Here is a 26,371-nt window from a genome sequence, read left to right as displayed (position 1 = left end):
ATCATTTTAAATAAATAATACTGATGTGCCAATTGAACAGCACCATTCCACTGAACGGATTTGCTGTATGAGGTTCAACAGCTAATCACTCAGCTTTCCAGCTTGCTCAGCTCTTGTGATGCTGCCAGGTAATCTCACAGAACTTTGGATGGACTGTGGCACTGGTGCACACAACACTGCTCACCGTGCAGCAGTCCCAGGGTCTTCATCCCAGGCAGAAAATAATCCTACACTAAAATAAGAACTGAATCTGCAAAGCCTCCCATCCTTATGGATCAAAGGGCCTCACACATACACTGAATCTGTGTACAGTTTCACTTTATAACAAAATTGCTATAAAGTTCACACTGCTGCTGAACAGTCTGCTCATGTTTTCCTCTCCTCCTCCTCCTAACCAGGCTGTGCACCCACTGCCATCTCCACTGCACTGGACGAGCATCACAGGATGCGGGGTTCAATTCACTGATCTGCTAGGGCAGTAAACTATTAATAAACATGAAGAGAGGCTTCTGTTGGCTAACAGGGCTGTTTGGATTCATTACATGGCTGCATAAATCATCAGATGCAGCACAGGGAGAGGGAGAGAATCTGGAGATGATGAGGAAGGCTGAGAGCACTTCAGCACACAGCAGTCTGCAGGCACGCTAAATTGGGCTTAGCACTAAACCACATTTTTACATTACTTAAACGAGCTCAGATCCCTGGATGTGCTCCTCTGAAACTCCTTTCAGCCTGGTTTCTGTACGGCCAGCCTTCATCTTCCAAGACTCCACCCTCATGTTTGCAAGTGTTTACTGAATTTGGTTTTTAAAAGCATGTAAAAAAAGAAGAATCACACTTAATTAAATCATTCCATCAAGCAGCACCAGTTTACAGTACAGCAACCCAGAAGGAGATGGTACTTAAAGCTTTCAATGAAGAGCAAGCAGGTAGTGTGGATGCCTTTGTCACTGGGTGACAACTCTGACTCCTATCCCCAGGTCCCCACCGAGCCTTCTCCAGCGCCAGCTCCAGTCGGGGGAGCCAGAGGCTCAGACTAAGCCTCCAGAAGCCACGATGCCTTCCAGCTCCCTTCCTTTACAGAGCCCAGAGTTTTGTGTATTTAAATGCATTTTACAGGTCAGTAATTCCACAGAGTTTACAAGCCATTTACCACAGGTGTAAATACACAAGGGGCACACCAGCAGCTAACCTGGCCCCTGTGCATCATGCAGGACAGCTTACTCACCCAGCGACCATCCCTACATCACTGAGCACAGCAACCTATTAGTAGAAGCATTTGCATCAAGTATTTCACATCCTGTAGTCACGGAAAAGGGAGCTGGAAAGGTGGGAAAGTTTTAATGGAGAATGCTAGTCTCTCTAGCCCCCAGGTTAGGACACACTACACCCAAACAAACAACTCCTGAGACCTGCCTGTCGAACCTGCTCTTAACGGCTCCTAGGGAGGAAGAATGCTAACAAAAGGATCAAAAATCTCACCAGTTTTTCTGCTTACACAACTCCTCTGCCCCTGTACATTGCCAGTGCCTACCTAACACACAAGCAGTGATTATCTAATCACTGCTGACCAAAGATTTTTTATGAAATTGGTAATTAATTTCACTTTGGCAGGCAAAGGGGCAAACTGCTTTATGCAAGGGAAATAAAAAAAAAAGAGAACCATAATCCAAAGCATGTCCGAGCTGTGACAGTGTTTTGTGTTTGTTGATCACACTTGGCTTCAAGTGGGTTTTAATGAAGGAAAGCATTTGCATTTGAGAAGTGGATTTTCAAAAGCTCCCCACACCAGCTCCAGCAGAAAGCACTGGTGAGGCTCCCTCCAGCAACAGCAGCGCAAGCTTCTGGGAAGTGCCGCCTGCACATACATGGAACAATACTGCTTGGATTATGCAGCTCTGCATAGTGTGCATAGGTTGCACATGTTTGGCTTGCTGCCTCTGTTCTCCTCATCCATCATTTATAGGGAGCTGAGATGGAATGAAGGAGCAGACAACCGAAAGGGCGCTGGCTTGCGGCTCCCTTCTCTTATCGTTGTCAGGCAGTTGCACAGCTCCAGCTCTGCTGCTTAGCAAACTAATTAACCTGACATCCCTGCTTGCACATGAGAAGTTCATTAGCTTCAGTGGTTTAGTCAACCTCTCTCCTCTGCTATCAATGCAAAAGATCCCCAAACCATGCAGCTTCATGTGCAGAAGAGCATCCTGGGCCTGACGCACAACTCCGAATGACGAGACCAGAGCTGCCTTCACACTTCACCACCGGCACTCCTGCATCATCTTCATCAAATCATTTATTCCTGCTTCTGTCGCAGCTTCTGCACATTATCCCAGCTCTTCCCAATGTAAAGTTAAAGCTGTCTTATACTTTTGGCAGCATGACTGGGGTACTTCTAGTATTGGTCTAAAATGCTGAGGATCCCACCAAGGATGCTCTGTTCTCACAGGGACACACTCCCAACAGCTGTGGTTCACCATAAGGCAACACAGAGCAATTCTGAGGCATGGCAACGGCACGATGGTCAGATGTAACTGCTGGGTTCAGGCACTTGGTGAACATCTGAGGGAAGTTCAGCCAGATTTCAGCAAAGGTTGGAAATTACTAGAGCTGCACCAATCACTGCTAGCTGAAGGTCTGGTTCAATACAACTTAATAAACATACAAATTAATGACGTGATCTCTGAACCTCATTGAGATTCTAGGAAATAACATACACTCAGGTTCACAAAATACTCTGGGCTCTCCCTACAGGAAAGAAACCGAGTGCAGATGTTCCTGTGAGGAACCAGTGAAGACCAAGTAGCTCCTGGAGCATTTCTCTTTCCATGTTTCAGGTCCAGGCAGCTCCACATCATCACTGCTGATGGATGTCTGTGTCAAGTGCAAAAAGAGACCCTCTAACAGTTCAAAAGCACCTTCCGGGAACGTACCTTACTCCTGTGACTGCCATCCCCGTTTACTCCTCTCTTCCCACCTTCCCTCCCCAGGCAGAAGCAGGAAACAGGTTTAGGATGCAATTAACACTGATCTATGTCTTTCATCTTAGTAATTATTTTTTTTTATTTAAATGCATTTCTTATGGCCATATTTTGAATGATAAATGAGTCCAAATGAGAGCTGTCAGCACAATGGTCTTGTACAGTACCTGCACGCAGTATTAACCCCTTGGCTATACGGAATACATATACGTATCTAAGAAGAGAATTAGACTGGAAACCAAGCACCATGACTCAACTCCTGATAAAGAGATCATTGTTATTATTAGGACTATCCCACAACATGCCAGATGGTTTTCCAACATAAGGTAGACTCAGACAGATGCCCTCCGGTGATTCTTGTTCAGGCAATTGAAAGGTATTACTGTGTCAGTAGCAGCATTGAAAGTATGCCAGTATGCTTGGCTTAAACTGTCAGCAAAGGTGTAAAGAAGCTGCAAACAAAAGTCTGAGACATGCAAACTTATCCTGTTAAACTATGAAGGTACAGGGCAAATATTTTGGGAGAAAACAGTGATAAAGCCTTAAGACATTTAAAAAAGTATCATTAAATGGCATGCGCCTGTCATCTCTACCATCAGACCCCTGCAATATAAAAAGTACGATGTGTAAGAAAGCAAAGAAAAAGAAGTAAAAACTTGTAGTTGCCATTTGTTTTGCCAACTGTTACAGAAAAAGTTTGACAATGAAGTTATTGCTTTCCCAGTGTAGAGAAGCAACAGTTTTCCCTGGAAGAAGAAAGCACAAGTACAGCTTCTGAAGAGGGTGATTTGATCTCAAGAGGGTCTGAGCACGACACAGTCAACTCAGGTCAGGTAGAAGATAAGCAGGAAGATGCAAGAGAAGTGCCAGAGCCGAACTGTGAAACCCCACAGCTTTAACCTGATGCAGATAAATGCACTGATTATGCAGGACTAAGTTCTCCTCCCTGTATCCTTACCCCTATTGTAGGGAACTTAATACAACATTCTTTGTACTTCAAACCCAGGATATTTTACTTCCCTGTGTCCACCCTCCATAAGAAAGAAAACTCCTAGGAGATCTCTATGAAGAGCTTTCTGTAACATCAGGTCTAAGGATGACCATGCTATACAACCTTTTCCCTTAGGCCGTGTGACCCTAGAAGAAAGTGATGACAACCAATTTCATGTATCACATAAAATTTCACAACTTCTGGCAAAATCTGAGACAAAGGTCGTGCCATTAGTATGAGGGCTGATCTGGCTCATCCCAGCTTGTGACTTCTGGTTATTTCCTAGCAAGCAATTTTTCTTAGAGATTTCCATCTTCCTGTTCAGCAGGAACATCAAAAATACAACACACATATTATCCCTTCTACTACATTTCTGTTAAGAGAGAACATATACACATATACACGTTCTCAAAGAAACGAAACAATCCTATGCAAAAAGGGGTTGAGTATGATGACAGTGGTGAGGCACTGGCACAGGGTGCCCAGAGAAGCTGTGGCTGCCCCACCCCTGGCAGTGTTCAAGGCCAGGTTGGACAGGGCTTGGAGGAATCTGCTCTAGTGTGAGGTGTCCCTGCCCATGGCAGGGGGGTTGGAACTGGATGAACTTTGAGGTCCCTTCCAACCTAAAATATTCTGTGATTCTATATGTAGCAATCTATGAAGACACTTGTTCAGACTGTGAAAACTAAGGAAGAAATCTCTGCTTGCTTCAGAAGAAGATACTGGCTGAAAAAAATACCCAACAAAACAAACAAACAAAAATGACTTCCCCTCCTAAAGCTGTAAGTAGGAACCTGCATACGACTTCAACAACCAGAAATCTGAAAAACTGATGGGACAAGAGAGACATACTCCTCTGGAAAATATGCCATTTTCATTTACAGCATATCCATAGGGCTTGAGGACACCTCTTTTTTGGTAATAATGTCTTAAAATACTAACCTGGCTCTCTCCTATAAATAACACAACTAAAATGCAGTCACTGATGATAAAGTCACCTCTCCAGCACCTTCTTTATGAGTATTCCTTCCCTGCCAGAACAAGTAGCTGCTTCATTGCTTGCAAAGGTGAGCCAATTACCCAGATGCTAATTGGCATGAGCTGTTCACACCATCTCCTCTGTATCAAACTGAATGTTTTGTTTCAATAGGCACTGAACTGACACGGAAAACAGGTGATAAAATGCACCACTGAGCGATACGGTTTCAGACACAGAGGTCATAAATGAGAAAAACACTGCAGAGAGCAAATTTCCATTTCCTCTCTTCCTGTTTTTCTGAAAAGTTTCTCATTATGCACATTCCTAAAACTTAATCAAGGTGAAAACTGCAAATTAACAATGACTTGTGGCAAATACAATTTAATTTGGAAGCTTCAGATGCCAAGAGAGCAGGATCCAATTGGTTCAGACTTACAGCAGGGCCATGGATAGAAAGGAGCACCTGCAGCACTTGGGCATGTCTCTTAAAAGTATAATGACACAGAGGTACTAAGCATTGCCTGCTCGCTTCCCAAACTCAAGCTGACAGTTCTCCCAACCCAACACTTTCAACGCTCCTGTTGCTTCCAGAGAAGGAAAAAGAAATACTACAAAATCTTCTGGATCACATCAAAGCAGAGGGAGACAAACCAGTGCTTGTTCCCCATGAATATGACTTTGTCCTAGCTAGTACTGGCTAAACTGGCCTGGGAAATCCAGCTGCTGCCCACATAAGGCTCTCCCATTTACAGCAGTTCTCTGTAAAGGGTAAGCGGTCCCCATGGTCCTTATCTGGGTATACATACACCCAAGGGTCCTCAGAAGTCCCTCGTTTTCCCCTCTTCAGGCAAGCACTTGAAAGCATGCTGGCATCTGACCAAATCAGAGCCTTGCAGCAGGAGCTGGGCACTAAGTGCTGGCTTCCACTCCACATGGATGGGGCCAGAACAGGCTCTGTTGCTGTAAATTAAGTTCTGGCATCTTAACACCATCTGTCCCAGGACAGGAATCCCACAGTGCTCAGCACTGCGCATGTCTGTAATCAGGCAACCCCTCTCCCAAAAGAGCTTAAGTGAGCAGACAAAGCAGTAGTATCTCCAGCAAGCAGTGACTCAATCTTAGTTCCTCACAGTGAAATAGAAAATTGAAACAGACTACGCTACTTAGACAAGTACCAAAGCAAACTACTCCTAGCATAGACGAGATGCTTTCTCCCCCTTCCGAACACCCACTACCCTCTTTTTAGGCACACATAGAATAGTTAGGGTTGGAAAGGACCTTAAGATCATCTAGTTCCAACCCCTGTGCCATGGGACACAGGGAACATAGGACACATAGGACAGACAGTTGTTGTACTCCAGAAGTGCATGGAACTCACAACTTTTCTAAACATTTGAATATCCCACTTCATCACTTGAGCAACCTGTAACAGTCTCATAGGGGTAGAAAACCAAAGCCATAAACCACGATGTTTCTGAAGGACAGAAAAGCACCAACTGCCAGGGCTTCCTCTGGCATTCAGTGGAGGCAGACAGTAATACAATAATGCACCCTCTCCATTCAAAAGGGCCAGAAATGTCAGAGCTTAACAGTATCTTAAAAAGAAGCCATTTCAGCAAACAAATCACTGTGCCTGTGTGTGACAGACCTAAAATAGCCCCCATGCTACTTGCCTGAATGAGAAAGATTCACTTCTGTTGCCAAGCAAAGCTGGGTCTCAATCCGACTTCAATGTTCCAAGAGAGGAAAATGTCATTTTTTAAAAGTTGATCCTTCTAAGCAGCATCCTGAGCTGAATATATAGTACACGTTTTCCCATGAGCCATAAAGAGAATGTCCTATATTTTGACCGTGAACAAGCTTTTCTAGGAATGCAAATTTTGCTCTCAATAGTTGCACAATGGACTGCAGTGTCACAAGCACTGTTCGTGCTCCATTAGTCATTCTTCTATTCTTTTTTTTCCAACAGAAATCCACAAAAGGCCTACAGTGTGTGTAAAGCACTTGCTAAACAATAGCCTGATTGTTTCAAATATTTGCAAGATTCCGAGAATAGAAGGCCAACACCCAAAGACAAACCAATATGCAGCACGTAATTAATAACAGCAAGCAGCCCACATTATCATGCTTTCATGAGTCAAACAATCCAGAAGGTAAATAACAGGAAGAACAGCACCTATCAGAGGCCTGAACCAATACCCTCCCATCAGCACATGGAAGAGAACTATGAAATTAATCTGTATTCACAAGAACAAAAGGGGAGGTTGGTTTCTGACAAGGTCCAGGCTGGTATGAGATGGTGCTCAGCTACAAGGAGGACAATAGGACAGACCCTTAGCATGGGTTCTAAGGTAAAGAGGTGTTCTAAACGCAACCCTGCTTACTGTCAACACAATGTTGCTAGAACAATGCTCCCCCCGCTCGCCTCTGTGCCTCTCTACACGTTATGGATGCTTTTGGGGAACATTTGGTGTTGTTCAGAAGGAGCTAGAGACTCTGTTTTCAAATAGAGGATGCTGCAGAGGGCAGGACTGAATGAGAAATGAAGAAGATTACACACACACACTCCCAAGAACAACAGGTTAAAAAAACAGCTGAGGGAGAGAAGTTCCATCACCTCAGGCTTCAGATGTTTGCCGAAGTGCTGCAAAGTCACAGAAAGCCATTAGGGAGATCACTGATGGACAGGAAGCCTGGCAAGCGACCACTTGGGCCGTGTCAAATCGGCACATGCCCTGACCTGCAGCCTTCTCCCCAAGACAGCCCAGGCAGCAGCCTGGACAGACCACAGCCAAGGGGCTCACCATGCAGCATGACTGCCTCTAGCAAAAAGGCAACTCAAGAAGACAAATCCAAGTGTTCCCTGATGCTTGAAGACTACTCATTTCTCTTAGCCTTTCCTGTGGAAGAAGCCGATTCCAGGTCTCAGGATATTTTGTGAAAGAGAAGAGACCTGGGTGATGCTGCTGCTATCTCCTACACCAGGAACAACCTTGGATTTATCACTGCACCCCAGAGGAGAAAGAGGGCTGGCAACATCTACCCGTCTCCATGGCTATTCTTAATGCATTCAAAAGTGATGATGGAAACCCTACATACAATTCAGAACCACTCTTGCAGTTTACCAATGTTTATATTTACCATATAAATTTCCACCCCCTTTCTTTCAAACATATTAAGCCAGGAAAAAAACACAGAAGCAAAAATTTATTTCAGGATTTCAATGAAAAGTCAGACAGTCCCATGATAAATTGCAATAACAACTCCAGAGTCTGACAGCAAGGAGAAGCAGGAAAAACGGAAACTAACACAGTATATCAATTCTTTTGTTTGCTTGTTAATTTATTTGTTGTTGTTTTAGAAAATACCTATTAACTTGATCAAGGAAAGAAACAGAAATAATACCTACATTAGTAAGTAATCACCTTAGGACAGAAAGAACTGCATAAAAAGACAGATAAAACTCCTCTATTATTATCTGTATTCTGGTAGTGCCGTAATTTCTAGTTACATGTTAAGAACCAGTTCTACACAGTTTTACCAAATATATGCTTACTTCCCACAGTGCATGTGTTGTCTCAATCTTTTGTAAGATTCCTACCTATTCCCCTATTTAAAAAAACACCTCAGTTAGAACATAGCACACACTGTTAAATGTCCTGGTCTTCTTTCAAACATACACCACACAACCCAATAAACCAAACACCCACAGGACTTAAAAATACCAGCAATTTACTCATCAGTGACATTACTTGTTCCATCCTGCGGAAAAATCAAAAGGAGGAGGGAAGAATATCTAAATACAGCCAATCTGGAGAGTCTTTTTATCACCTAGCAAAACTGACGTGGTGTTACACCTTGATAAGCATTCACAGACACTGTGCAGCTGCATGCTCTACCACACTCAGATCAAGAAAGGACTGGGAACAGCTACATTCTGTTGGCAGCCCAGCCCCTGCATGAAATTGAATCTGCCTGCAAGAACCGAAATCTACCCTTCTTAGGTCACCCACAGATGCTTCCTCCTGACATTGCAACCTCCCCAAGCAGAAATCAGTATGTGAGAAAGAAAAAGTAACTCAAAGAGGAGTAGGATCAACATGGTCTGAATGGTTTAACTCCTGATGATAAATACTACAGACGTCTATGCTCCCACCTAGTCAGTGGGAACCCAGGCAATGTAGTCTAAATGTCAATTTAGCTCTCCCACAGTAATTCAGCTGAATTACTTCTGGAATATATTGACTCCTCTGAGGGTAGGGAAGTTTTAGATACCTGCTGCATGTGGAGATACATCAATCTGAACTAGATCCTACCCTGGTTTCCAAATGATGAGTGTCTTGTGGCAGAGAAGTTTGTATTTGCTTTTGTTTTCATTTGAACAGACACCAGAGAAAGCACAAGGAAAGAAGGAAATGCAAAAATGAGAGAATATAATGTATTTTTCCAACAGAAGAAGTGAGAGAAGCCTTGTTAACACGTGCACAGTCTTTTGGACATCTTTCTCATTTAGGTATTCTCCTACGTTGAAAAAGGAACAAGTTTTTTCTGTAAAGAAAAAGCTGACATGGCCTCCCTCCCATCTCCATCTTTGTTTAAATGCAAAACTTAAGTTACTACTTTCACTTGTCAAACATGGTTAAAAGTTGTCTAAATGTTACAAAAACTGTTAGTGGACAAACCAGACAGATTACACATATACATGAAGAAACAGGGCTTAGGAAACCAGACTACTAATCTCTGCTCTCTCCTTGGCTGCATACAGATTTAGTTAATATGTAAAAAAGAGGAATGACATGAGTTCAGAAACAGCTCTTTCCTTTTTTAGAGTAGAGGACAACCCAACATCAATGCAGTTTTTGTCCCTGGCACAAAGATGGGGAGTTCTGTGTAGGTCACACCTGAATTACTCACTGTAAGGTCTCCTTACAGTCACCTGGAGAAACTGAGATGACTCACTCTTCCCCACTGTCTACAAAAAGAAATCCCAATAGACTAGCAGAGATGTGTATCAGCCCAGTGAGATGAGACTAATCTCATCTGGGGTACCTCTATTTTTCTTTATGCATAGTGGAAGCAGGAAGCAGAAGCAGAAGGTGGAATCTAGAATCAGAATATGCTTTAGCAAAAAAAGATAAAGATGTCCCTCTGTGGTGCTGGAGGCAACACTGATCAGCAGAATTTGAAGGTAACAAGCCAACGGCCAAGACTGCTCTGTCCTAAGCACACCCACAAACAGTCCCTCCATATTCTTCTTCTCACACCCCAGCATTTAATGACCATTCTGGTAGCACGCTTCCTCACCTTTGAAGAAAAAAAATCTTGGGAAACACTCTCTCACAAAGTGTGGGGGCTCACTTTCAGTGTAGAAGTATGATGCCCATTTAGACTGGAGGACACAGCCTGAATTTTCAAGAACATCCTACTCCAAAAGTAACTTGGGTAAAATGGGAGCAGAAGATCCCACAGTTTTCGTTTCTTTATCAGAGGTGTTACACTTACAAATGAGATACCGACCAGTTTTGATTTGTTAAAGGTATCCAGTTTGCTGGTTAAGCCAACTTCTGATGACTGATTTTGGCAGTCATCCTTATTTGGTTTAGTTGTGACTGCACTTCTGTAATTGGCCAGGTGTCTGTACCTGTTTTGTTCATGTGTATGTTTTGTTCGTGCAGTACAACCAGTTTTGCACAGGTAGCAGTAACAAGAAACTATTCTATATAGAATGAGCTACTTACCATGAACATAATAACTTTGCACAGAGAAATACAACAGCCTGGTAAGATAGCAGAGGCCTGAAGAAGTGGAGACACAGGATGTGGCACAGAGGCGTACAGGCACAGAATGAGAAGAGATAGGGCATAGGCTTGGCACTGGAGATCATGGCTATAAACAACTCACCAATTATAAGAAATGCAGATCTGGAGCTGGACAACAAAGGGCTAACAAAGAGAACAAAGAAATAGTATCTAACACTCATAAAAGCAACTATAAATAGCAAAAAACAAATATAATGCGGAATTGCAGACCAATGAAGAAAGAGACAGGTGTAAAGTTGTTTTACCAAACATACTAAAATGATCCCAGGTGGATCCAACAGTAAGGAAAGGAGAAACCATCAACACGAACCTCATACTTCTCCCAGCACGGGACTCCAGATGCTGACAACTCACTGTAACACCTACCATCACCACCACCAGAATAAAACCAGCAACCCTGGGACCCAGAGGAATAGGGGAGGGGCGAGCATAACACTAGGAAGAGGGTAGAAACAAAGAACTGCATGTGTGACAGCCTTAACTGCAGCATTATTCTTTCACTGTAACAACTGCATCTCAACTAATAGGACTAGACATTCAAAATTCCAGTTACACTAACAAATTCTTTGCTATATAAAGATGTTGCTGCCTTTTTGCCTGTGAACAAGATTTCAATTGTAACATTTTGTACAGGCATGTAGCCTCTTAACATCACAGTAAATAAATCCAGATAAAAATGTTGGTTTATTCCTAACAGGTGTTGCCTGTCTCCCCAGAACAAAGAGGAAAAAAAGCCCAAACCATAAAGTCATGTTTTGCTAACTAGTTCAGCAGAAATATGATCATATACCCACACCTGCCCCAGATCAAATTCATACCATTGGGTGACCTAACACTAATGACTCTGGAGCCATGGCCAAAAGACTACAAAAGGTCCAGAACTGTAAAGTTAGCTCTGTGCAACTGCTCCCACAAAATAACTAGAACATCACCTTGAAAGGGTTATGGACTGGAAAACTCTGAACACCTTCTCTTCATGAAATATTATCAGGGTTTAGAAAGCAATGGAAAAGAATTCACGGAGCAGAGAGGCAAGAAGAGAGAAGCAAGGAAAAGAGCTACCTTGAAATCACTGGAAAATTACCGAGTGTGAACATTGCCTGGCAAAAGAAACTGCAGATGGTAGGAAAAGGAAAAACAAATACTTGAAAAGTTCCACTGATTTTTTTGTTGCTGTCTTTCACCAATTGTTTCTTCAATTAATTCCCAGTTGCTAGGGCTATAAAAGAGCCAGATGTGTTTTAGTTAAAAATTAAGACAGGGGTAATTACCGTGACAGTGTCTCTTCTGTATTCTCACTTCCTCGGGTTATCTCAAACACCTCTGCAAGCCAAGTACTACATTACCTTACCTTCCTGTCATCTTCTTCTTCACGGTGCAATGGGCTTCCCACAGACAAATAACAAGATCACTTTTTTTCATGTCCTGTTTTACAACTACATCTTATATACACGCTATGCAGTTATATATGCTACACCTTATCAGAGCGACCTCTGGAAGGTTTTCAATGCATTTCTGTTGTATACTTGCCGTTTCTTTCCTCAACTAAGCTTTCTGGTAACATAAGCCTTTCAGTCTATGGATTAGGTCTCTTTTTACACTAGTCAATACCCTCAGCACTGAAAAACCACTAACAGTGAAGCAGGTCATCAGGAAAAGATTCATGAAAAAGCAACTGTGGACAATTGATTCTGCTGAGCCATTCAGGAGGTGTTAGGACATTTCCAAATGCAGTTCTTGCCTTTGTACGTGAGCTACAAGACAATTAGAAGGGGAAGGGAGATGATAAAACATCAGAAATAGATATGAAAATATGTTTGAGACAGGTGTTAACCTATAAGTGAAGCCACAGCAGGAGTATAATCAGCTAACAGAGAGGAATTGTGTAATTTGACATTGTGAGGTCATCCTCAACCTTAAAATTCAGGTTCCCTAATTGTGTCTCTATTGTAAATAGCCTGTAGTTAAGGAACTATGCATACAACCCCAAACTGTCTAGCAAATAGACTTAGTCAACATAACATTATCATCTCTCTTCTGAAAAGGCATACTTGATGGGACCCAAGAGAGTCGTGTTCTGAGCCTAGCTTTACTCCTCACCAGCTGTCTGATCTTGCCTCATCTCTCCACAGCAGTTTTTAATCTCAGCCATAGGCTTTCTCACTCTTTGCCCAATCTCTCAGCAAGGAGTCTCAGCACAACTGCACATCCAAAAACTTAGTAAAATTACCCGCAAGGCATTAGTGAAAATAGAGTAGTCCTGGCTTAGGCCCATTTAAATAGCTGGTGTCACTGGTTCTTCAACAGAAATTACTGCCTTCTGTGTCTGTAGAGCAGCTAGGACCATAGCACCTCAAATTCCTGTGAGGCCTTTAAACAGCAATATAACATTAATTACAATACAAGAACAGGTGACTGTCAATTGTATTTCATATTCTTAAATGGAAAATATACTTAAAACACACACACACTTCTATTGAATGGTCAGAGCCTGCGTGCGTGCCTGACAGAGGAAAACTTCCAAGACTGAAGTACTTTTCCTCCGAGAGAAGTAGGAATGGTTTCTGATGAATGCCAGAGGAGAAACATGCATGCCAAGGATTGCTACTAAAAACAATTCCTGAGTTCTTCAAAGGTCTCTTCACAAGTTTGGTATGTAAATTAAAAGCTCTGAATTCTTTTTGACTGACTGTTATTTTCTGCCCCAAATCTTCGACCCTAAGATTCTCTTCACTTTGCAAATGTATATGCAGAGCCAAATACAGCAGGTAAACCTGCTCTTTATCTGCACAATATACAGTACAAGAAAAAACAATCTCAGAATGGACTTCAGTTGCAAATAAGTGTTATAAATTATCACTCACATATTAAAATTAATGATAATGAGCCCATCTGGAGTTGCTAATTGGTTCTAGGCACAGTGTTAAGTTTTTCAGATGCAAAACTCTGTTCATTATCAACACTCAGCCAGCAACATACTTGTCTTTAATGGTAACAACTTTTGAGAACTCCTGCTTCACACATATAAGAAATCAAATGCACGAAGTTCTCTCAAAGCCCATGGGGAAAATGACAGCTACTCACATTTCACCAGAACTGGCAAAAATCTTCCCTTTCAAACTCAAACTCCAATGACTCATCACAAAACAACTCAATCAGCAAAGCTCATACATCTGGTAGCAATGTGGTGTTAGCAAGCCCTTCCCAGCCAACAGCTTACAGACCCAGCTCCTTCCAGCGTCACTCTCACTCGTGGGGAAAGAATTCCTTCAATGTAGCCTTAAATCAGACCAGGTATTGACAGGACCTTATTTGAGACGAAGGGGGGAGTTCATACCTCATGGAGCTATCGCTTCAACAGACCTTGCTGCACTGATTTACACAGAGTTTATGTTTTCAGAGTTATGCCTGCAAACAAAGACAAGGAGCATGATTATTCTCATATGCTTCAGCAAAAGTGCAATGCACAGAATCCACTGTGCCTGCAGACCTCTGTGGATGATAACCACCCATGCAGAGGTGGTAACAAGCAACCAGAAAGTGGTAACATCAAACACTGCTACAGTCATGCTGGCAGGAAACATCTGCCCCCTGCCTTATCTCTTTCTCTCATTTTATACTGAGGGTGAAATATCACTGACGTCTTCTATGGCAACTTCTCTGCAGTACAATCACCTCCACACTTCTGCACAGGCAATACAAATTTACCTTCTGCAGATCTAACAGGAAGCCACTTCAATATCTTATTAGACTGTCACTCAGACTGGACTGTAATATGCTTTTTCACATAACATTTCAGAGGAATACCTTCACATGTCAGATATACCTTCACAAACTATGGCACATAATCAACAAATCACTGCATCAACAAAATGCCTCATCACTTTTAATGATAAGTAAATATCTGAAGTTTGACATCACCTTTTAGCAGAACATATGACTTTAGGAAAAGTGACACATGGCTCTATCTGGCTTCCCTTTCGCAAAAGGAAAGATTATGCAGACTTCTGTTGGCCATTCCTTTGAATTCCAAAGGTCAGAGGGTCCATATGCAACTTCAGATTTACAAAACCAAGCAAAAACCCCACCCACAACTCTACCTACAAATTAATTTTAAGAGTGCTCTTTGAAGAAATCTGATTAACTAGCACAGCTGAGATTTATATCACTTGCTCACCCAGGATCCCCAGGTCATTTTATAGATATAAAAGTAGTCCATAACTCTGAGTAAAGCTTGCTCTTCTGGACATAACCACACTGTAGCTCATCAAGCATTGGAATCACTGTCTCATCCCACTCCTCGTACTACCTCACAGGTTGTTCCTGGCCTGACACTGCAGGCACACAAAACACTCCTTGCAAGCTGCTAGTTAAATACCACCACAGCTGTTTATGAGTAGTTGTCTCATGGTCACCTGTCTTCCATGAGTGCATGATGCAATGGGAAAGTCCATCCTAAATCTTGACCTTTAGAAACCACAGAGAGCTGCAGAACTCAATGCTATGCCACCCAAACCCAGCACTGGGTGAGACAGCTTACGCTTGGAAAAGCAGAACAGCTGCTTCAGCACAACTAGGAGGACAGCTGAGTCAATCAGCTGTGAGCTGCTCATCTGAAACTAACTCAGAATTTCCACAGAGCTGGGGGTTTTATAGTGGACAACAGTTATGCTATGAGTCTGATGAGGAATTTTTCTAACATTTTTCTAGTTGGGACAGAAAGTAGGTAACATTTGTTTAGTTACTCCCCTATCTTACTTGGGCACCACCGAGACTGCACATCACTAGTGTCTATTAAAATATCAAAGCACCTTTCACTGTCAAATGCCATTACTGCCAGATTTCATATGTCATTAAAAGGCAGACAAATGTATGCATGTTCTTTAAGGCACTTATTCATGTGAGCAACCTTACATATAAGTGAGAATGTCTTACTGAAGAGTTAGATCTTAAGTATGTCTAGAAACACAGCTACTTAACTTTCAAGCTGGAGCTGAATCCAAATAATGCATTCCTGTAGACATCTAACACCAGCAGCTTTCCAAGTCTTCTAAATTCACATAAAACAATACAGACAACTACAGCTCAGTAAGGCTTCACATTGCTCACTAACTGTGAATCTGGGATGAGTGACCTACTCATCTTTTTGTTGATGTTTCTTTTAAATAAAACAGATTATAAAGCCTAATGATAGCACACTCGTGATCTGTTGCTCTCCTCACATCATCCCCAAAGCTAACTTCTTCTTTTGAAACAAACTCACTGAAAATGTGTCACATCTCTGTAGGCATAGGTTAACAATTCAAAGTTGGTCTAGCTATTAGACTACAATCACAGAGATGAAAATAAGTATGTTTCGATGCATACAAATAGTTCCATTAGCTTCAGAGGTCGTTCTGATGCATAAAATCAGATTGCAAGGCCCTCTAATGGAAAAAAATCAACCAAAAAATCTTAAAAAAACACAGCCCAAGTCATAAGAAAATTATTTGTGCATAAATACCACCAGATTTGCAGGGGAAGTTGATAATAAACATTCAGATGGTCACCAGGCATCTCTCATTTAAAGAACCTTAATTTCCCTTCTTATAATTTTGCCCTAATCGTGACCATTTCAACTAAAATGTTTCACAGCATACACCAACTCAAGATGGGGGGGGGGGGGGGGGGGTATTAATAGATAAATGTTTTATATCTGCAGTTATTTCCAACACCTAGTTAGAGAAAAAGGTATCTAACTGGAATGCATAAAAAATTGACCTGAAAAATTCTCTATGAGTTCTAGGTGCTGGAACAGAGACTTGAGATTCTGAAAGCTTTTACATCAGCTTTTTTATACCCCAAGAAATCTGTTCAAGTCTGGGCCTTCCGAGGGCTTGGGCGACATAGCCTTGTGCATGCTCAATAGCAACACATTTATCATCTCAATTTCCCAACAGCTCCATCTGTGCAGAGCGTGCTGCTGAGAGGCTGAACCGGAGTTTCCTTGTAGCCACTGGCTCTTCCGAGTTAAGCTCTCTTTTGTGTCCACAGGCCTGTCTCCTACAGTGTCCGACCTCCAGATGGGTCCAAGTAGCCTGAACTGACGCAGAGGGGAAAAGAAGAATATATGGAGTCAATTAGGTAAGGGCAAAAGAGGCCTATAAGCACCTGACATGGCACAGGTAAAATTGCACTAGGAAACTGAGAGCAGGCAACAATTTAATGGAGGGTGAAATTAGGATGAGTCATGAAGGACTCAGGAATGAAGAAACCCAAGAGCAAACTGGGCAGTGCCTATCTGGGCAGCAGCTCTGTGGGAAAGGGGTCCTGCTGAAGCAAACCCCAGCTTGGTAGTGCAGAGATGCTGGCTGAAAAGTGACCATCAGCACCCTGGGCTGTAAGGACAGAGGCAGAATCAGGAAATCCACAGAAGAACCCCCATCTGCTTGGCACTCATTAGAGTGCTTCTGGAATACTGCATCCAGGTTTTAGATGTCCCTCCAGTGCAAGAAAGATGCTGATGAGCTGGAGGGAATTCAGGGAAGAGCTACCAGGATGGTGGGGCTGGAACATCTACATGTAAGAGACGCTGGAGGAGCCTGGAGCACAGACTGCTTCAGGGGCCTGAAAAACAGCACCAGTGTCTATGTGGAAAGACTCCAGCAGATGACAGTGGGCTGCCTAGGGAGGCTGGGCAATCTCTCCATCATTGGAGTCAACCACCTCTGTAAGTTTTCAAGCCCAGACTGGGTAAAAGCCATGAGTAGCTAGATCTGACCTCAGAGCTGTCCCTGGCGTGAGCAGGAGGTTGGACTGAGGGCTGCTGTGACCCTACAGACTGGGCATGGTGAGGCAGCCAGAACGGGACAGGATGATCTTCAGCCACGAGGCTGTCCTGCTTCCAGGCCCTGCAGTGAAACCCAGGGCCTCCTTGTCCACCAGCCAACATCCTTCCTTGTCCATCAGACAACATCCTCCCTTGCTACTCTACTGCGCTCTCCTGCATCAAACACACAGCCCAAGCAAGATGTGCTTTCATAAAGTTCCAACTTCACCGACAGCTCGTGGAGGGTGCAATAGGAAAGTGCTTCATCTTCTGTGGATTACAGACCTTGGAAATTACATGCATGGCATTAAAAGCCATTCAGATCATGAAATCAAGCTCTCAAAAAAAGCCATGAGGACAAATCCACAGATGCTCAATGTACCTCAGTTCATTACTGTGAAAGCACAGGGTAAGGCCTGGCTTGAGAACAGCAGAAAGGCAGCTGCAGAGCCTGGCATCCTACCCTGCCCCTCCACCAAGAGCTCACTTGGACGGCTGATCTACTAAATCCTGCCCCTGCACACACCGCACAGCTCCGGTCACTGAGGGAGCGGTCATCGACAGACAGGCTGGCGGGGTGGTACCACCTGCTCCGATTAAACGCCTGCAGAAGGAACCGGCTTGGCCGCAGTGGAGCAGTGCCCACGCCTGCCTGTGTGCACCATCGCCCCGATGACACAGGAACGTCGAACCGAGCACAGTGACACCCTGCGGGGACACCCCACCGGGATACCCGATCACAGGGACACCCTGCGGGGACACCCCACCGGGATACCCCGGCGGTGAGGACACGCCAGAGCCTCCTGCCCACGAAGGGAGAAAATGGCACCAGCTCCCTCCCCCCGGCTTCCTTTCCTCTGCCGGCCCCACCTCGCCCTCTTCCTCTCCCCCCACACCCCGCGATGGCTCTTGACTGAGGAGGGGCCGCCACAGCCGCCGAGCCCCGCAGCGGTGCTGCGGCAGCAGCGACCCGGCCCCGGCCGTTACCTGGAGAGGGAGTCACCGCTGGGCAGCCGCGCCGCCGCCCGCCCGGCGCCCAGGCTCTCGCAGCTGGAGCTCTCCTCCATGCCGGGCGGCGGGGCGGCCCCGGGGCGGGCAGCGCGCTGTCAGCCGAGCGGAGGGCGCCCGGCGGGGCGGGAAGCGGCCATGTTGGCCCGGCGTGCCGCGCGGGGAGGGCGGGGCGGCGGAGGGGCCGAGCTGCGGGGCGGCATTGGCCCCAGGGGCTCTTCTCCTGAGCTCGGCGGGCGGTGAGGGTGCTCCCGTCGCTGCGCAGCCGTGTCTCCTCTCCTGGCTGAGGGGAAGGGGTTGGGATTGTGTCCGGCCTCCTTCAGTGTGAGCCGAGGCGTCGCCCGCGGGGTCCTCATTTCCTCCAGCCTAAGGGGCGAGTTGAGCGTGAAGTAAGAGGGAGCCAGCGAGCGGGTGGAGGTGTTTGCTCATGCGGGTACAGAATGGGACGGCATCTCCTTTTCTGGCCTCTTAGAAACCAAGGGAAGGCGGCAGCCCCCGGGTTCCCTCCGTGGGGCACGGTGGTAATTAGTAAGAGCAAGGTCTCGCTGAAGGATCCCCGTTGGGTTGCTAGAGGCTCTGCTGAGACCCCTCTCCTGTACTCAGTTATACACCTGGAACCATAGGAATGTTTTGGGTTGGAATGGACCTTGAAGATCATTTAGTTCCAATCCCCCTGGATGGGGAGGGACATTTTCCACTAGGCCAGGTTGCTCAAAGCCTCACTGCAACAGTTGTGCTCCTGAAATTCTTAATTGCCCTCATCTGCTCCAGCATCCCATTTGAGTTTATCCCTCAGGAGCTGTGCAACACCGCAGCTCAAAGTAGGATGAGTTCACAGGGCCCTGCATGGCTCCTCTGCATGCTCACAGGGAGAGAAGTTACCTGACCATGAGCTCTTGTATATACGTGACCGTTTGTGCCCAGGAAGCTTTGCATTCTCAGCTCGTTATCAAGTGTTCTGCAGGAAGAGCCATGGTACATTCAGTTCCTCAGAACTACTTGGTGGGCAAGAGAAAAGCTGTTGGTATTGCTTAGGGAGACTGGAGAATTGCATGTTAAACCTCCTCTACCCAGCACAAAGGTGTCTTCCAAATGCACATCTGTTTTGGCAAAATATCACACGAGGCAACAACTGAAGCACTGGGGAAGTTTACTGAGGCTTCCAGTAAGTAAGTCCCTCTTGATAAAGAGCACACGGTATCAGGAGCATCAGTCCAAATGGACCTTTCCATTTGAAACACTACCTCAAAACAGCATTAACCCTGTATCTTCTAAATATATGAATACTCTGTGGCTGTAAAATGCTTACTGAAACATCCTCTTTCTTTGTGCTCCAAGGACTAAATTTGTTGATGTATTTCCTTCTGTTTTTTTCCGTTTTGTTCCTATCATCAGAGTGTAACTCCAGAGCAGTTTAAATCACGCAGAAGCCCATGAACAGGAGCAGGATGCTGAAGCAGGATTGCACAATGAGGCTGTGAGATTGCTTCCATCACTGTTAGTCCCTATCAGCTGCCGTTGAGCACAGTTGATGTAGGATGTCTCAGAAGCTGGTTTAAACTTCAAAACACTGCTTTGTCGAAGCAGGGTGTTTTGACTGTATTTTTTACTTAATCTTCTGAACAAAATGTTTCTAAGTTGACAAATGGGTTTGTTTAGTGACGAGCTGGTTTTTTCTTCAGCCTAGAAAATTTAATTTGTTTAGGCTTTTCTAAAATGGAAACTGTTTTATGATTAGAAATGGGATTTTTGTTTTTAAAAAATAAGCTAATTGCTAGTGGTTTATTGCAGTGTTAAAATCCAAACAAAATGCTTTGACATTGTTACAATAGAAAGATTGATGGGTTTGGGATGACTTTGTTCCAGCTGTAACATTTTTTTTCTAATGTTGATTTTTATTTCTTTTTCTCCTCTAGTTAGGGGCAATAAATCTTTCAGAAGTACCATTTACTAACGGAAAATGAGATACTCTCTCTTCCGTTCTCTTCAGCTTTGCATCCCCACCTCTCTCTGGGCAAGCAGACTGTGTCCTCTTTGGAGACAAGCGGACAGGGGGTGCTGTAGCAGCAGTTTGCATCTCTGAGAAGCAGCCATGCAGTTCGTTTTCCCGCTGGTGCGCTCTTTTCCCAGCCTTTCCAAGGACAGAGCTCCTTAGAGTGGTAACCCTTGGGAGAGGTCAGTGATGTAGACCTAGCACAGAGCAATGCATATCTCCCTTTTACATCTTATCAAATAGCCTTGTGGCGAGTTGGTATTACCTCCATTCCTTCTGCTAAGCTTAGTTTGATAGAGGTGCAGTTGTTTAAAAAAAGTCAAGTAGGAATAAAAACAATATATAAACCTCGTTTGCTATGTGAAAGTATTAGAGTGCCTTCCTTTCTTCCTAATTTGCTATTGATGTGGCATCTCTAAGTAGTTTATTGATGAAGTGCTCTATTTGCTTTTCACTGCCCTGTTTTGTTCTTGGCTTTATCCCCAGGGCCTGTGAAACCCTTTAGAAATTCCCACTGGTGCTTTGTAAATGAGAACAAAGCTAATCACCTCCTGGATCTCTCCTGCTGCTGAAAGAAACTAGCAGTCTGCTCAGTGAGTCTGCTCAACAATACCACATTTTCAAAGTCAGTCAGAATTTTCTCTCTGTGAAGTGAGTTACCTCGGGGCTCTTACGAGTGCTGGGGAATTAAATAAAAGCCCCGACATAACCAAAACCAATTAAGGACAATTCACAAGACTGTTTTATAACTGATGTAAAACAAGCGTAGTTCAGTCTGTTAACCTACTTTTGCTTGCCACATCCCTTACCATTATCTTACAAGTATCATCATTTGGGGTTTTTTTATGAGGGAATGTTCTGCTGTTTTGTGATTTGAACACAGGAAACAGTAAAAGAAAATTAACATCATGGCTAAGTAATAAAATTATCTATGTTCATATTTAATGTCATGTGGCTGACACAGCTGAGGTAAATGATATCCTAAAAGAGAGAATGACAAGGAGCTTTCTTGAAACAAAGGTGCAAAAGATTCTGTCCAAGTAAAGGATAAGCAGACATCCTCCAATACTTTCTGAACCTGTACATAGTTGTAACTTTTATTTGTAGTATGTAAGAAGTGTAGAATCCATAGCCTGGCTTTCTTAGGTGTGTAGAGGCTGTCAAAGCTGTAGTGGATACAGCACAAAGAGGATAATTTTATGTATCATGTAAAACATAATTAAGTGTGGGAAGTAAAATGTCTGCCTTGCTCCTTAAGTGTGAAAGGGAGATAGTATTTGTGTGCATTGTATCTAAATTACGTGTCTGTTGTGTAAGGAAGGGGCTTTCTAGCTCTGTGTATACGTAGTCCTGTATCTGGTATATGACAGGTGAATATGCCAGATGTTATAAACCCAAATGTTCTCATCCCTGGAACTCCTCGTCTTTGCTGCTGCATAGCCAAACACAGGCCTGACATGTCTCACACTGTGAGCATAGTGCTCCCCAAAGCTAGGGACAGTCATGTATCCCAGGCATCCTTGCACAGCCTGCTCGTAAGGGTCTGGTGGGGATGTTTGGTCATGGTCTGTGACTCCTTGACTAAACGTACCTGGAGCATTGGGTGCCAGAGCAGAGGAGGAATCATCCTCTGCAGTGGTCAAGGAGTGGAATGTGAAACAGGACCACACACTGAAATGATTCTCTCTATGAAAGCATGCTCCCCTGCTGCAGTCTTTCTTATAACCTGCCTTTACATGGTACAGCTCATCAGGCATTCCCCTCGCTCCTCCTCTTCCCCATCACACAACCCAACATGGTTATTTGAAACACCTATAAATAACAAGGGCGGAAAAGCTCCAATCGCTCCTGAAGATGGCTGCCTTGTCCCCTTCACTGCAGCCCCAACATTAGAATTGTATCCATCCTACAACTCTCCCGCCTTGCTGGAGCTCTGTGGATCTCACATGTTTTCCCCACTATGCTCACACATTCCTGTGCCCTGTTAGCCAGCGCATTAAATTATTCATGGCAATGGCAGCTTCACACACTGTGCCTTCTTCTGTAGTAGTCCACATCAGTGAGTCAAACAAGTCTGGAGCATGACTGAGTCCCATGATTGTGCTGAAAACCACACAACCAGAGACACCCTTGTTTCTCCCTTTGATTTACTAAAACGGTTCTCAGATTTATTACATTTTCTTGTCTCCTTGATGTACAGCTTAAGGGCAGTGGGCAGCCAATAAAAGATTCTCAGCGCCTCGGGAAGAGTGGATTGTCGCTGGTGAGATCCCACTGTGATGTATGATCATCAAATCACACTGGAGGTGGCATGTGTTCCTTTTGTCAGGTTCCATCAGCTGATAAAGTATGAGGTCAGAAACAGCAAGAGCTTTGGCACACACAGAGAGCTGATGAAGAGCAACGTGCTGTGGCTGTGATTTGGAGCTAGAGCTGCTTGCGGTGGCAAGAACATCTGTTACAAGATGGTCATGGGGCACATGCATGAATTCAGTCCTGCTGATGCATGATGCCTGTGCTGTTGAAGCTGGAAACTAGTCAAAACCAAGAGAAGAACTTACAGCTACACTTAAATTGTCACCACATCTTCAAGATTGCTGTACTTGAGGTTAACTTGATCAGACTGATCACCTTAGCTCACCCATGATGTGGTTCTTTACTGGCTGTGATGGCATCCTGACACTGTTTTTGTCTTGCACCCCTCCAAGTGTCTGATAGAAGCAGAAATTAATGGTCAATGAGCCTCTGGCACTTTTTATTTGCCACTTGCTTGGGGTTTTTCTCATGCAATCATGCATGTATTGGTGCAAGGTGTTACAGATGTGGACCTCCGGATTCAACCTGGAGGTAGCTTTGCGTGCTGTAGCTTGCTACCTGTTTGCAGACCTCGTCTGGTGAGCAGAATGTTTATTCTGCTTGCTGCTCTACCTGTGTAGTGCTTTCTTGTCCTTACTCTCATCACCAGCTCGTGGCTGCTCACAGAGCAGTAAGACATTAAATATTGCACAGGCTAATGAGTACGTGAGATTTCATCCCAGTGTGTACAGACCACTGTCTGGAATCAGGCATTTCACCCATCTTTTAGTTGCCTTATGCTTTTAGTTTTTAATGGTCTCTGCAGATACTGATTTATTGCAATGTGCTGTAGCATGTGTTTGCTTACAGCTAAGCAATGATACCTGTGCAAGCCAAGGCTGACAAGGTTAGTACTTCAGTGCTGTAACAGGCTGTGAAGTCTGAAGGTGCAGGCACCCTGTTCACGTGCAGCTGCCTCACCTCCTGTGTCCTGCATTCCTCAGGCTCCAGAGGCAGGACTTCCTTTACACTCTGCAAAACATATTGTAATTTTAGAAGATCAGTTTTTAGTGTCACTTCAAATAAAGTAGTAGAGTATCTTTCCTCCTAAAGGACTAAATACATCACAGCAGCTGTCTGGCTGTCTACAGGTTTGGGCTGCAACACTCCAGCAACTCCTTGCCATCTGTATAATGGTCTCCAGTCCAGCAAACTTGAAGTTAGAATTACCCACAGGAGTTAAATTTGAAAGTTCTGGTGCTTATTAAACCGCCACTGCTAGAAGTTAATGTATACCCAGAACTTGTAGGGTGATCAGGCAAGAAAGAAGGACATTCAAAGGGGTAAGAATTGGTTTTGATGTCGTGAACCATTAGGAACATGATTTTCCTGGTGTCTCAGCAGCACATGCACTGAGCAGTCTTGTTAGGATGGAGATAAGCATTCACATGCAGAGTAAGAATCTCTGTACATCTTGGATCTCAAATCTTTATTTCACAGTCCTGATTTATATACCAATTTTCAGGCAAACAGTCATTTTAAATACAGGTAAATTTATGTCTACATTGTCTGAAGTAGTGCTGTCTTTGTATAGTGTGTGTGCACACAGAGATCTTAATCTACAGCTGCTGTGTTTAATAGCCACAGTTAGGAATGTTTAAGAATATTTGGTTTTATCTTATTTATGCTTCTTATTAAGGAAGTTGTGTATTTGTGTCAGTGTTTTAATAAAACACAATGAAATGATGATGGGAAGATACGGAGGTGATATTAAAAATGAGAAGGACACATATAGAATATAAGATACAGTAGGAATTAATCCCTTTTGGCTTCCCTTTTATTTACCTTAATGACACAAATTTCCATGAGGAAAGCTTATGCAGTTGTCTGACTTTCTTTTAGAAGCAATGGGCTGATCAGGTCTAGTAATACAAGGCTTGGGGAGTTGAGTGCAACATAAAAGTGAAGTATTTGAGAGGTGTTTGATTATCTGCTCTGTTTAAGTAATGTATCTGCAGCGTGCCTCCAAAATAGAAGTGACATCTTAGTGCTGTACTGGGGCCAGAAGAGAACCAGGCTCAAGACAGAGTGGGTGTGGACAGGCTGCTCCAGAAGGAACCCGTTCTAGTGTGAGCAGAAGCCAATTTGCTCCACGTGGTTTCATGGCCAGCATCTCTCCCTGACCTCTTTTGATTTAGCAATGTGAACGTATCCAGGGAGCTGTTTCCCATTGCCTTCAAGGCTCTTACACACCTAGTATGGGGATGCTGGCCAATACTTCTAGGAGCACCAGGCAGCTGCAAAGAACAGTGTTTGCTTCTCCCAGGAAGGTGGTAGCGAGTGGTAAGGGAAGGGCACAGATGCAGGAGTGAGCAGTGTCCTACAAGTGATGTCAGACTCTGAAGTTTTGCCATGAGCTGAAAGGACCAGCTACTGTTATAACTGTTCTTACACACATGAACACCACTTTCCTCCTTCTGAAGCTAGTTTCAGCTCATGGAAGCAACATTCATCTTGTGCTTGTCCTGCCACTTGGTTTGTAGTCAAATCTATGTTGTATTCCAGACTAATGCATGAAAGAAATATCTACGCTGTAATGCCATGTGTACCAAAAGTTAGGAAATGCCTGGTTTGAATTTCCCCATATAACCTGAACGGGTGCTACTCAGACATCCCATATCTATGCTGGATGCAATGAAGGTTCAGGACAAAAAGCATTATGGGACAGTGTAATTAAAAATCAGTTTGGTGCCTGCACATAAGTATGGCTGAATTCAGGCTTCACAAACAACTCCAAATATGCCATTTCTGGCCATATTCCAGGATTTGGATGTCAACTGCTTCTACCCTGCATAGCAAGACTCTGATGTGGTGCTGATGTATAAACTTCTGCAGTTTGTGAAGGCCAAATATAAGCATTAATTATCTTATGTGTGTGTAATAAATTACATTACTATCATCTACAGTGAGTGACTCCTGAGCTTTCAGTACTGTAACTGAGAGGCTTTGGTGGTCCTGATAGCCTCATTCCTCTGTACATGTCTGTGTGGTTTGGGTCTGGGATGTTTGAAAAGGACTGCTGTCTCATGTGTTTGGCTCAAAAGATAAGGAGGAGGAGTACAATCCAGAATCCTCTTTCCTGCCCTTCAAAGGCAAGGGCCTCCATATGCTACTGTTGGATTGTTTATGAAGGAAAGTGATAGCCCTAATTTCTCAGCTGGGGAATTCCTGCCCCTGACAAGGAAGGGGAAGGATGAGAAGTAAGTTTTAGTGCCAGACCTGTTTGCACCACTGCAGAGGGAGAAGCCTAAGAGAAACTTTCTTTTTCTTCCTTCCTGGGCATGGCACCCCTCTGTCCATCATGGGGGCCCCAGAGTGGTGTGATGGGGTTGTGAAGCACCATTTCCCAGCTGCAGCTGCTCTGGCAGCTCAGCAATACCTTCAGGCAATATCTGCCAACAGGTTCAGCCCATCCTCAATGTGCTGATAGATGAGCTCAG

At 44.0% G+C, this 26,371-nt stretch overlaps 1 protein-coding gene across 5 annotated transcripts in view; it reads right to left on the bottom strand.

Annotated features, from left to right (window-relative positions):
- The window catches only part of MTMR2 (myotubularin related protein 2), a 58,884-nt gene extending 40,138 nt beyond the window's left edge, over positions 1 to 18,746 (bottom strand). The window contains exons 1-2 of one of the 5 annotated variants that reach the window (XM_061457866.1): positions 18,563 to 18,703; positions 14,105 to 14,175 (exon numbers count right to left, since the gene is read on the bottom strand). In XM_061457866.1, the coding sequence (XP_061313850.1) occupies positions 14,105 to 14,109 (5 nt within the window). In that variant the 5' untranslated portion in view covers positions 14,110 to 14,175; positions 18,563 to 18,703. Of the gene's footprint in view, positions 1 to 10,686; positions 10,823 to 14,104; positions 14,176 to 18,562 lie in introns of those variants that run through there. The other 4 variants (XM_061457865.1, XM_061457868.1, XM_061457867.1 and 1 more) reach the window with 4 other exon arrangements.
- Positions 18,747 to 26,371: the final 7,625 nt, after the last annotated feature.

The sequence above is a fragment of the Pezoporus flaviventris genome, unplaced genomic scaffold (assembly GCF_033815535.1).
Source record: "Pezoporus flaviventris isolate CSIRO_AGI_PZ_B2104156 unplaced genomic scaffold, CSIRO_AGI_Pfla_v1 ptg000025l, whole genome shotgun sequence".
Lineage (NCBI taxonomy): Eukaryota > Metazoa > Chordata > Aves > Psittaciformes > Psittacidae > Pezoporus > Pezoporus flaviventris.
Note: the sequence above shows the minus strand (reverse complement) of the source record. Positions and strands in the feature narration are given on the sequence as shown.